This window comes from Rhamphochromis longiceps, linkage group LG15 (genome assembly GCF_057381845.1).
Source record: "Rhamphochromis longiceps isolate RC_006_pf linkage group LG15, R_longiceps_female_GT1.1, whole genome shotgun sequence".
Classification (NCBI taxonomy): Eukaryota; Metazoa; Chordata; class Actinopteri; order Cichliformes; family Cichlidae; genus Rhamphochromis; species Rhamphochromis longiceps.
Window position 1 is genome coordinate 5,205,152 of NC_140571.1, and position 12,994 is coordinate 5,218,145.

General features: G+C 41.7%; 1 protein-coding gene across 1 annotated transcript; it reads right to left on the reverse strand.

Annotated features, from left to right (window-relative positions):
* Positions 1–8,228: 8,228 nt before the first annotated feature.
* On the reverse strand, positions 8,229–11,087 carry arf6a (ADP-ribosylation factor 6a). Its single transcript, XM_085381682.1, has 2 exons — positions 10,933–11,087; positions 8,229–10,797 (listed from the first exon to the last, which is right to left on the reverse strand). The coding sequence occupies exon 2, from the start codon at positions 10,106–10,108 to the stop codon at positions 9,581–9,583; it is 528 nt and encodes a 175-aa protein (XP_085237808.1). The 5' UTR covers positions 10,109–10,797; positions 10,933–11,087; the 3' UTR covers positions 8,229–9,580.
* Between the last annotated feature and the right edge of the window lie 1,907 nt (positions 11,088–12,994).

Here is a 12,994-nt window from a genome sequence, read left to right on the forward strand (position 1 = left end):
GTGAGATTAAGGTCACACCCTCCTCAGTCTCTCCTGCCATCTCTCCCATATTCCCTGCTTTTTTCCTTCTGCTTCTTTATTTTTGTCTGCCTGTCCTTGTTCGGCTTCAGTTTCAGTATTAAACTAGAAAATATTTTTGTACTAATCCTCACTGTTCCTTTTAATTTACATAGTTTGTGGCCATAATAATCCATCAGCAGGACAAGGATCCAGTTTTCGCTGTCGGGATTATTTACCTGTCATGTCTAACCAGGAATTTAAGGAATGTTCTGAATGAATACAACCCCACTCCATGTCTGGTAATTGGCTGACTATGTTTAATGATCATGTAGTAATCCCCATCTGAGTGTTTTATCATTTTTACTGACGTCGCTGAACGATTGCAGCAACAGAACAGTAGGAGGGATTCATCTGCGTTTTAAAGGATACCGCAGAATAGATGTTTGTTGTCACGTAGAGAGCTGAAAAGGCACTCTATTAGTAAAGTGTCTCATTCACAGCATCATCCTGCTGCCACAAATAGAAGAGGAAACAGCAGAGGCCATGTTTCCATGACCTCATAGCCCCGTCATATTCGCCGAAGACAAACTGAACTCGTTTGACAGATTGGACGTGGCACTTTGATTGGCAGCCACTTTGCATTGTCAGTCAAACACATTGCCATGGGCTTATCACAGTATGCAGTCTTTTTTATATTCACAGCATAGAAAATGTACATTAGAAGTCAATATTACAAAATCGTTTGTGTCACCTACATTGGGGCTATTTATCTGTATCACGTGCGTAACAGGGTTAGTGGGCAAGTTATCCAGACACCATATTTGGTAAGCAAATTTCAGGTCAGCCTAATTGTGAACATGTGAAGTGCATTACTTCTGCTATCATTCTTCAGCTTTTGGCAGGCTGTATTTTCAAGTAAAGCAAAAAATAGAAATGGGGTGGTAGCTGAATATTTTAGAAGTGGATGTTTGAATAGAAGACACACCAGCATGAACCATTTTGGAATAGCTCTACGTTACTGTGTTCCAAATATCAGTGACTCTCCTGTTATACGCATATACCTCTAAAGTCAACAGAGCTCAATCCAATAGAACACCTGATACTGACACCGCTGTCGGTGTTTCGAATTAGGAGCCTAACTCTCATAGCTCAGAATGTGACTTATGTTTCCATGATTTATAGCCAGAGTCGTGTTCTGATTTCAACAATCTGCATTCAGTTTGTGCTGATCTAAAAAGTAAACATGTAAGTAGAAGAATGGTAAGTAAGAGATGGGATTCAAGACAATCAATTTGGACCACTTAGATGTGTTCCAGCCATCTGCTGCCAAGTCTTTGTCAATGTTGCCATAGTGATGTGAGCAAACAAAGAAAAGGTATTTCTGTCATTAAGCGACCCTGTCTTCGCTGTGTGTCGTAAGAACTTGTGAATTGGTGAAGCAGAGCCCTAAGCATTTGGGAATAATGCACACTAAACACAATGATCCTAATGTTTAATACAATTACAGTACATAATTTAGTTCGTAAGCTGTTAAATGCATTCATGTGTGCTGTGTGTCCTTTGGAACAGTCACCTACCTGTGATGCACAAGTGCACACATACCTGCTGGGTATGCGTGTATCTGTGTGTGTGAGAGAGAGAGACTGCACTCCCTTTACTTGATGAGGAGGCCATCTTCAGCACAGGGCTGACACGATATTGCAGATGGCTCAGCATATTCTTATTCTGTATGACAGGACAAATACACACCAGGCAGGGCTGGTGATTTTGTTCCCCCCCCCCCGGAGCTGGACTAATTGCACACACAAGCAGGTTTGTTGCAAAATACTAAAAACTAACGTAATTATAAAGTGTGATATACTGTGTATGAAATAGCTTTAACAAGCTGTTATATAGTCGTACAGTTTGTTTACAAATGCTTTTTTTTTAGGCCAGCTGGTTCAAAGCAAGACAAAGAAAGATTATATAGGATCATGTGATTAACAAGAGATAAGGAAGTCACTGAAGATCTCACAGAAACAAATCATAGATGGACCAAATAAACCTGCTGTGCATGTGACAGGATTAACCTTTGAAATCAGTGGGTTAGGCAATCTGCACTTCAGCATTTTAGTCTGAGAACTGTATTAAATCCCAACGTGCAAAAGGGATTAAATAAATGCAACATTTTCGAGAAAAACCATAAGGTTAACCTAAGTGAACAGAGCAGTTGTACACATGCAAATTGCACAGTCAGCCACAACAATCAAACCACTGCCTAATATTGCGTGAGACCCCGTGTCCCTCACCGATCTGTTGTTTCTGGTTCAATTTGTGTCTAAACCGTCGACAGTAAAATATTTGCATAGCTCTTTTTAACTCTGAATTGTACTTCAGTTGCAACAAAACTATTTTGGGAAACCAACTGTATCAGGTGCTAATCCGACACCTGATGTGTCCTTCCAACTTCACCGCGATTGTCTTGTTGCACTTCCTCTCATTTGAGTATGTGGTCCAGATGTTTCATTTGACTAAAAAAGCAGAGATAACATCTGGTCACGTGTTGTGCCAACAGACACAGCGGGCATGTGAACAGGAATTTTGACACAAATGGAAGCTCACCTGCCAGTGTCGGACCTAAACCTTTGGAGTTACCTTGTGTTGCCTGTCTGTAGGACATTTGCAACAGTTCTTTGCAGGTTGTACGTCATGGCCTAGTGTGCACATTGCATGCATGGTTGATCTAGAAGGTTTAGATGCAAGAAGGTATATCTAAACCTGTGTAAAGCGCTTTCAGTGCTCAGTTAGAGTAAAAAAAAGTGCTATATAAGAATCAGTCCATTTACCATTTGCAGTGATATTGCTATGTGGGGTGCGCTTTGGCCACCACCTTGTTTAGATGCATGGTCATACCCATCTGACAGTGATCAATGGCGCTCACTTACCTGTAAGCGGTTTTAATGTCGTGGCTGATCAGTGTGCACACTCAGTGTGTCAAGGATCTATGACAATGCACTTGTGCTCCAGCTTAAACACTGACAGGTGAGCTGAGACAGCAGCCTTTCGCACAGCGTCTCACCAACACCTCTCAGCAACCTGCCATACATGTACATTAGGGCTGCCACGATTTGTCGACTAGTCACGATTACGTCGACTATCAAAATCGTCGACGACTGATTTAATAGTCGAGGCGTCGTTTGAAACTTTGTACGATCACAAAAGACGCAGGAATAAGTGGCAGGATTTAAGAGTGTAATAACGGACTGAAACAGAAGATGGCAGCATTGCATGTACAAGGATGTCAGCTACCGTTAAACCCCGAAGAAGAAGAAGAAGAAGAAGCAGCTGTGTCCCAGAATTCATAGCGCGGCCCAGCGCAGTTTCCAACAATGGCGGCAGCTAGTTAGTTTTAATGTTACTCTTATTATTCTTTCTGGGTCACAAAATAAACGTTTAACATATTTTCAGGCGAGAATGTAGCTGTGTAAACCTCAAATATCTGCTCAGTTTATCAGGACACCACATATTTTCAAAAGCGCTCCGACGTTTTCGGAGACATCTGTTACCCACTAGCTCGTTAGCGAGCCGGGGGCTAGGCTCACTAGCGCCCTGAGAACACCGGACTCCCCGCAAATCGTTTTCAAACCCACCGCTGTCTTTCGCTACTCAGGTTAAATATATATGAGTCACTTAGATAACTTAAAATGTTATTGTTTGGCTTTTTTTTTAGTATTTTATTTGTTCCTGAGTAAATCAGTTTGTCTGAGATTAAAGTTATAGTTTTTACACAGCTGAATAAACATCAAGCAGACAGCTGATTATCAGAAGTGTGAGATGCTCCAGAATATACTCCAGTGTCCTGTTATATTTTAGATAGCAAGGAGTTTATTAAACTTCACCGAAACAATCTGCAAATTTCATTAAAATTTAATAAACTATCATCTTGTCTTTATTTTTAGTTAGCACATACCTTAAACACTTAAAGCTGTAAGCTAATGATAGTTATATAAGAGCAGATGCTGCTGGTGCAATAAGCTGTAGTTTTACGTCTAATGGATGATGATCTGATTAGTCGACTAATCGCAAAAATAATCGGTGACTAGTCGACTATCAAAATAATCGTTTGTGGCAGCCCTAATGTACATGACCCGAGTACACAGACTAAACACACAGCTGCTGGTGTGTGAAGCTATATGCTCTGTGTCCTACATAAAAGAAGGTGGCTCGCCAAATTGGACATTAGTAAGAGCCAGTGGGGAGGCTGTGTGTGGTGAGTTTATTTTGGGATTTAGTGCTGTGTGTTATTTAGGGATGAACATTGTATTGGTGACTCTGCTTCTGTGTTTGTGTAAGTGGGAGGTTGACAACAGTCCCCAGAGAGAGAGAGGGGGACATTTAGCTTAATTGTCTCCCCCTTCAGAGTGCGACAGTGTAAATGGCAGCCTGTAACCTATGATTATTATGTTTTATTAGCACAGTTTTTAGAGGACGTGTGAAGGCATAGTAACACTTGTTGACTGTTTTAGCAAAAAAAAAAGCAGGGGAGATTTGAGTCAGAGGGAAACTAACATATGTTGGTTACGTTTCAGTGTCCAAACCCATATTCAAAACAATCAGGGTTTCACAATAGAAAACACAGCAGCAAGACAGTCAAGGTAATTACAGTGCTGTTTAGCAGACACATCATTTAGTCCATAATAACAATAATTTGACTCTGCTATTGTTATTGTCTCCACACTATTCTGCTAATCTTCTTTTGGTTATCTGAATTTGTCCATATGCTGCTGTGGTGTGCCATGTGTCACACAGGAAGGTTGCAGCATATGTCAGTTCCTGTCACAAACGAAAGCGCAACATTGCTTTTACCCATCAGTTTGTCTGTCTTAATCTATAAAGGAAACGTTTGTTCTCTCTCTCTCTCTGTAATTAGAAAATCGTCTCGCTTCCTGTTATGTATTTGATAAAGTTTCTTCTGCTGACAAAAGACAAGAGGTCATAATTCTCTTTGTGCTAATCGTTTAGTTATCAGATTTTCACTGACGTAGAAAAGACTTTGAGCACAATTCCAACAATGACAGTTTTTTTCTTAAATTTATTTAAAAAAAAAGACCTCAGAGTTGGTTAGTTAGGCTTTGGCATTTCATAGTTTTAGTAAAAAATAGTAGTAAAATTAAATTAAAGTAATTAAAATAATTTCATTAAGTAATTAAAAGTAAAATTTGTAAAAAAAAAAAAAATTTCTCTCGTTTACAGGCTTCAGTTAGAAAAAAAAAAGCCTCCATTAATTACATATTTGAGCCTGAATCTTTGCTGCAGCGTGGGGTTTGTAGCAGCTCACATCCCTCCCACTGCAAAGCTTCTTTGCCAAATGCAAACACAGGCCCTGGGCTCCCTATAATTATTAGCACATTGTCCAAGGAGGAGGGAAATGCAATGTGCAACAGACTCTGAAGAGCTTACAACTGCCTGGAAGCTGAATGTCACTCTGCATGCTGCTTTAACGGGGCTATTGAAACAGGCCCCATGACAACCAAGACGCTGTAACCTTCTGAGCTGGATCTCTGGCTGATGCAGCTTGGTGTGTCAGGAGTGTTCTGCTAAATAGAAGTGCAGGTAAGGATTCAATCAGAAGACAAAGAAGACAAGTATCCGAGCTTGATACTTATCCCTGACACGCTAACAATCACTGGGTGGTAAAGTCGAAGAGACATGGGGACATGACTGAATATAATGTCCTTGTTTAAGAGGGAAGCTTAAGGCTGAAAGCTCAAGCCTCAAAGGGTAGGACTGTTGCAGCAGTGAATTGAAAAGATGCATCATATTGTTTTTTAATGTAAAACCTGATTTTTATTTGTTTTGTTTACATACATTAAAGTATAATTACCTCCTTTACACCCTACTTTCAAATCTATTCCCACACCAGCAAAGCACCACCTAAACATATTTGTATGAACATGAGGAGAAAACGGTGGAGTTCTTTACTTGGCCTCTGACTCTTTCAGCAAAGTGAGCACACTCTGTGGAAACGGCTGTGGGAGGATTCAGACAGCAAGTGCCTGAGGTGTGAGAGGCAACGTGTCGGCTTGCGTAGCCGCTGAGTGTGTGTGTGTGTCACATGAAGTTAACTTAAACATAACCCCAGCCGGTGCTGCAGTTAGGAAGCAGAGCAAGGATTACAGCGGCACGTAAAACACAGAATGCCGAATCAGCGCTGAACAAGCAGGTGAATGCTTCTTAGAAAGCGCGAGACGCTTCGTTGATTGTGCAAGTTCACGAGCTACAGACCTGTTATTGATGACACGTGCACGAGAATGGTTTCCTGCCCTGCTGAATGAAGAACTGAAGACAGACTGAAATCAAAGAGGAACGCCTGAATAAACAAAACGAGGACGGAGGAACTGCCAATGAGCTCGGTTTTAAAGTATTGTTTGAAACCACCCCCTTCTCAGGCGTACAATGGTCTAAGTCAACCCCCACCCTGAGACATACAATGGCAGTGCTTCAGATGAAAAAAAAAAAAAAAAAAAAAAATACTGAATGCATATAAAAATGAAACAGGGTTGAGTGTAGGAAGGCTGTGTGAGTGCAGCTGTTCTCACTGACACAGGTATTTCCTAATAAAAACATGAAATTATATAATCTATTAAAATAACAGTCTTAAATCCTGCCCTTTAAGTGAGGGCCACAGGTGAGCCTGACAGCATTTGACACCAGCCAATATGTGCAGTGCATCTGCTGCCGAACGCAGTGACAGCTGTACAAAAGGCCAACGACATGTGCAGCACAATGAACTGGCTCGGCGCTGATGTAACATCAGGAACGGTTTCAAAATGCTCTCCCTTGCCACATTTCCTCTCATTGAACCCTCTTGAGAAAGGCATTCTGTGGGTTTCACTTTGATTGCATCCACAATGAGAGTCATGAATGGAAAGTCAGAAGCAAACAAGATCACGCCTGAGAGCGCCGGGGCACGGCCCCTCGGACGTTCTGTTAAAGTGGTTTCAGTACGAGAGAAAAATCCAGAGCACAGCGGCGGTTTCAGGAGAGATAGCCCGTCTCATTTGTGTGTCTATCTCAGTGTCCTTCGTCACATGTGTGCTTTCCACACAGCAACAGGTCAAACTTCAAACTGACACACACTCACAGAGCAAACAGCTCGCGAGCAAACGGAGCAAATGCAGAGATAAACAGCAAGAATTCCTGCGCAGGAATTCCTGGACTGACTCCTCTGAATATTTTTACATTAACATAGCTGGGGACACTGTCATACCTTCAGCTATGTCAGCTTTTAAGGAAGCTCTTTCCTCCTTAAGTTTAGAAAGTGTCAAAAGCGCCAGGACTTCACCTGTCTGTTGATGTAGTTCAACCTGTTTTCATTCAGGCATTCACTCCTCAACCACCAATTTCCATGACAACTATCTTCTTCCTTCAAAGCATTTCCTGACTACACAGTGATGTCACTCCCCGCAATTCACACCCTCCTCTTTTTGGTACAGAGAGAGGAACCTGACCTTCCAAACGCAGCCATGTCCCTACTTTTGTTATGCAGTGGAAACACACACGAAGGTCTGTGCTGCTCTGCGCGGCGCGGAGGTGAAAGCATGGCTTTGAAACGGTGGCCTGATCTCAAATGCGTGCTTCGGGGCAGCTCGCTTACTCAGGGCAAAATGCCAGGGCGGTAAAGATCTTTTGTGATGCTGACTAACCTCAGATGTTGCGCAAAGGCAAAGAAAGGCACTGCCCAATTACTCAAAAGAGAATAAATTCATTGTACTTGTATTTTAGGCAGAATCTTCAGCAGAAAAATGTGTAATTTCCTCATTAAAGTTATGATTCAGGCTCAGTATTACTCACCATTACCAAGACAGTGAATTACGGTCCTGTTCCCTCTGGCTTTTAACCTACCATGGCTTACAGATCAGCAAAACTTGCTTTCTTTATGAATCCGGCACTCTGATCACCAGAGTGAAACTTTAAGACTTGAGGCAAAGTAGTTTACCTGACAATCACTTCTCTGAAACTAGAGATCTCATCATTTATTCACAGCAAATGACTCAGACACACACACACACACACTCAACAGCAGAAAGGAAACAGGCTGAGGCTCACTTCACTTTGTGTTCGTTCGAGTTTCTTTCAGTCATTATAACGCCCTGAAGCTCTCGTTTCCTCTTTTGGGAACTTTTTGTGAAATATGACTTTTGCTACGGTAGCAGCTGCTCATTGAAAAGGCATCACTTCCGTACTGATCTGGATATATAATTTTTTTTATTATTTTATCAGCAATAGCAAAAGAAAAAAAAAGAAAAAGAGAAGAAATAAAACAGCGGCATCTATAAAGCGTTAACAGAATAGCCGGTTTGGTGTTTGCAGGACCATACAGGCTGATGATTTTAAAAATAATAATAATTAAAGAAAAGAGAAGGGGGTTGAAGTCACTGGAGCACCTGCATTGGAGGTGGAGGAGGTGGTGGTGGTGGTGAATGGGGAGGGTTGGGTATTTGGTTAACATTTGCTGGGGTCCAAAAGTCAGTCACAGAGAGTAAAAATGTGCACAGCCACCTTGTTGCTAACCAACCCCTCTCCCTCCCTCCCTCCCTCCCTCCCTCCCTCGCTCTGTCCTGCAGTGCAAACTCAGCGACTAAGAATACCTTCTGCTGTCTTGATTTTGGGGAGGGGGGTGTGGGGACACCTGTAACTCAGGTCCCTCTTAAGGCAGCCGAAACTACAAACACTCAACAGTAATGGAAGCTCGAGAGGAAACGATAAGACTGGTTGTAACAGATTCAAACCCTGAAACAACAAAATGTATAGATATATCCATATCACAGTGTGTACGTGTGTGTGTCAGAATATCAAGCGTCCACATAGTGTCTTTCGAACAAACCGCCACAGTAGACATTATGGATGGAATCACTGCACATGAAATAACTAACACGTCCTCATTCATCCCAGTACAATCGAATACAAAAGGAAGGTCCTAACATATTCATAAACACGCATTCTAACAAATTACAGCGGCAACTTCGACCAGTGAAGGTGATATGCGGTTGTGCTAGGCAATGGGCTTTTTTTTTTTTCATTTGTTTTTTGTCTTTTTGGACTTTCCCCATCCTTTGGATATGTAGCTGGGTGATGACTGAGAATACTGAATGAGGGTTAAGCATGGGGTGGAAATATAAACGTGTCCCCCATAGTCCCCTGAAAAAAAAAATTACACAAAAAAACAAAAAACAGGGAGTTAAAAAAATAAAGAATTTGCTGTAAAAGAAAGCGTACTGTATATTTAAACAGTGCTGGTTATACAGAGTGTGAACCAAAGCAAGCTACAAAGAAAAAAAAAAGCCAAGAAATATGTTGGTTTTTTGCTTAAATGAAATCTGTGATTATAGTGATGTCAACATTATCCAAAAAAAGAGAAAGAAAGAAAACTAGAAGTAAATGCTACCCTCTTTGATACACACTCAGCAGAGGGGTCGTGGTATTAATTGCTTCAGATTGCATCTTTTTTTCTTTTTACTTATTATTTTTCATTCTCAGCTACTTCTTTTGCCTCCAAGTGTCCAGGCTGGTGAGAAAGGAGGAGGAAGGGAGGGAAACATTAAGACTTATAATTTGAGGTAAGCCAGGTCAGGCCCTCGTAGAGTCCGTCCCCTGTCGTCGCACACGAAGGCTGAACGTACCAATTCCTATCTCTGATCCGCGTCAGGCCCAGCTTCTCCTGGATCTCGTGTGGTTTCATGGCATCTGGGAGGTCCTGCTTGTTGGCGAAGATGAGGATGATGGCGTCCCGCATCTCCCGGTCGTTGATGATGCGGTGGAGCTCCTGCCTCGCCTCGTCGATCCTATCCCTGTCGGCACAGTCCACCACAAAAATGAGCCCCTGGGTGCCCGTGTAGTAATGTCTCCAGAGCGGCCTGATCTTATCTTGTCCCCCCACGTCCCACACATTGAACTTCACATTCTTATAGGTGACAGTCTCCACATTGAAACCAACAGTGGGGATGGTGGTGACTGACTGTCCCAGCTTCAGCTTGTACAGGATGGTAGTTTTCCCAGCAGCATCAAGTCCAAGCATCAATATTCTCATCTCCTTGTTGCCAAAGATCTTTGAAAGCATTTTCCCCATCTTGTTTTCTGTTCATAAATACTTCTTTAGAAGATATAATGAAGCTTCTCCAATGAGAAGAAAATAGGGGGAGATATATCACTGAGAAGTTACAGTTTCACTGTGTTGCTACTGAAAGTCTTCCACGTGATGGCAGCGGTGGGCTGACACAAGTGTCAATGTTCAAAAGGTGGTGGCTTGCAAGTTTGTACAGTACAGTTAGCTGGTCTGTGGTGATCTGACCTGAGCATTCAGTAGAAGCAGTGTGTATGGAGCCCTCACAGACTTGAGTGGGGGTCTGTTTTCATGATCCAATGGATTCCGAAGTAAGAAGAAGAAAAAAGCCCGATATGTTTCAAAGTCGCCTATGAGCACTGACTTCCGTCAAAAGCCACATTTCAAGTTTTTTTTCCGTTCGAAATCCTGTTGCTCTCAGCGGAGCTGGAAACTGACACAAAGTAGTGCCTTCTCACCAGAAGCGGACTATACAAAAATCAGGCCCAGTTCAAGCCCGGGGGTTCCCACTTCCTCCTTGGCTGCCGGGTATCCACAATTGGCCTTAGCTAATTCCAGTCGGTGAATTTTCAAAGCTCGGTAATTTTCTTATTAAAAAGCCTAAATTAAACCTCTCCGGTCCGTTTCTGCGCCGGGACATCCAGAGGAAGAGCGCTCAAAAGGTCATTGATTCATCCGACTTTCTTCTCTTCCCCCTGTGACACAGGAGCGGTCCAGAGAAGGGAGGGGTGTTAGTACAGAGGACAACTTTGGATCCGAAAAAAATACTCTTTTCACACACAGAAAAGCAACACGGTACAGATAAAACGAAGACCGCGGTAAATACTTACGTCTGCGGCAATCATCCCCCTGTCCCCGGACCGTTTCTCCCCGCTCTTGCCGCTCTCTGTCTCTCTTCCTCCCTCTCTCTCTCTCTCCAGCCGTTCAGTCACAGCGGTGGCGGTGCTGTGTTACCGGAAAAGGTGCGGACCCAGATCAGCCGCCACTTCCTCTATACCGCTCACACACACTACTGATACATTCAGGGGCTACCTCGGAGCTCAGAAATTTGGCTACATTGAAAACAAAAGACTAGAAGGATGGTGCACAGAAACTCTCTACAAATCAATCTTCATGTCCGTATTCCTCCTTAAACATAACAGCTAGAGAATTAGTAAATTAGGTAATTAACACTCAAATAATCTTTAATTCGATTTATTAGACAGCCCAAAATCAAATCGTTCAACGAAATAAACAATCGTTTAAATCTGCACCAGATTATTGATTTAATAAAGTTATGCACTGACGTTGTAATTGTTTCAAAATCCACGCTCCGTAGAAACCACCGTGGACATTGGGAAAACACACCCTTCATTTAGATTTTAAAAAACGCGACTGCCCCTAAACGCACTGCACGCCATTTCGCATGCGCGCCCAGAAAAAAAGAACTGCAGACCGGTCCATTAGGCACTATTGCTGACGCCATTTGGGCGTTCATTATGGATGTAATCGCCTCTGGTTTAACGTACCGCAATGAAAACACACAAGACCGCACACATGAAACACATGCCATGATTTAGTTGGCCCGGTGGTCTCAGGAGACGGTTTACTTTCGGGTCTTTCTGGCATGTCTTATCATCCATTCAAACAGTTCCTGTATTATTAGTCTGTGACGTGGAGAATGTGAGTGAATAGGGCGGGAGGAACTACAGTATTTCATTGGTGAAAGCATTACCTGACACCAGCTTATTAATTTAGGCTGCCTAAAGAAAGACACGGTCAGTATAAATATAAGTGAACTCGTGTTTATTGCCATAATAAATTATGAGAGGTGATTCTAATATCATAAAACAGTCATGCACTCATAAGCCTTATTCAAAAATAAGGCTATGAGAATAACCGTCCCAACTTTACTTTTGAAATGGGTTTAAATGTGAGATTTTACAAAGGGGCCTCACCCTGTTTTTCATTCTGTTGTGCCTGCCAGTTTAACATCTAACTATTATTACTGTTCTTAGAAGTTTCTTAAAGTAAAAAAAGTTGTCAATGACTTTATAAAAGCAAAAAGACATAATTTTCATAGATTTAGTCAAATCTAGGATCTCAAATACCGCTCCACATTTTCAGGCACAAACATTCATGATAAGGATCTCTGAAATTGTTGTCTACTTGCAACTGAGGCGAGGCAGCTGAATAACAAACATGCCAGTGTGGTGCATAAACTTGCAACACATGTTGATCTGCCACAGTAATATAACCACTGAGATATTAAATTGGTAATATTGTATTGTAACAGTAGCACTCAACAAAGTGTGGAATATATTAGGAAGCAAGTAAACAAGTTCTTGAAGTCGATATGGTGGAGAAATGTCAGGATTGTGACGAAGTGATGCTGACTAGGGACAAAGTCTAAATGAAAATATAGTAATAAAACTAATAACACCTTTACTGGCACATAGCTGGGTTAGGTTAACTAGAAAGCTCCCACACAACAGTACCAGACCTACCTGACTTTACCTGCTTGCTGCAGCTTGCTGAGTCCCAAGTGATTAATTAGATCAATAGTGGTTTGTTTAATAAAACGAAATGCTTTAATAAATATAATAAAAGTGAAATACAAAATGTAATTCTATACCTAGAGAAGTTGTTTGGGGGATTTATTGTATGGAAGTATAAAGTGGTATAAAGCTTGGTTGATTGTAAATGTTTGTTTTTTTATTAATAAAAGTAAAGAGTGTTACTTTCAAAAAAATTCAATGCAGTGTAACGTATTGTACAAAAGCCACAGAAGATTTAGAGCTCACGTTTAATATTGCGTCATGCGGTTTAAAAGCGGTTGAATTCTTGTGTCAGTGTGTGTACACTAAAATATGTAGGGTTTATATGCAGCACTTTTAACAAACACTGCAACTG

Coding starts and splice junctions, on each gene's coding strand:
- arf6a (XM_085381682.1), bottom strand. CDS start 10,108: ATGGGGAAAATGCTTTCAAAGATCTTTGGCAACAAGGAGATGAGAATA.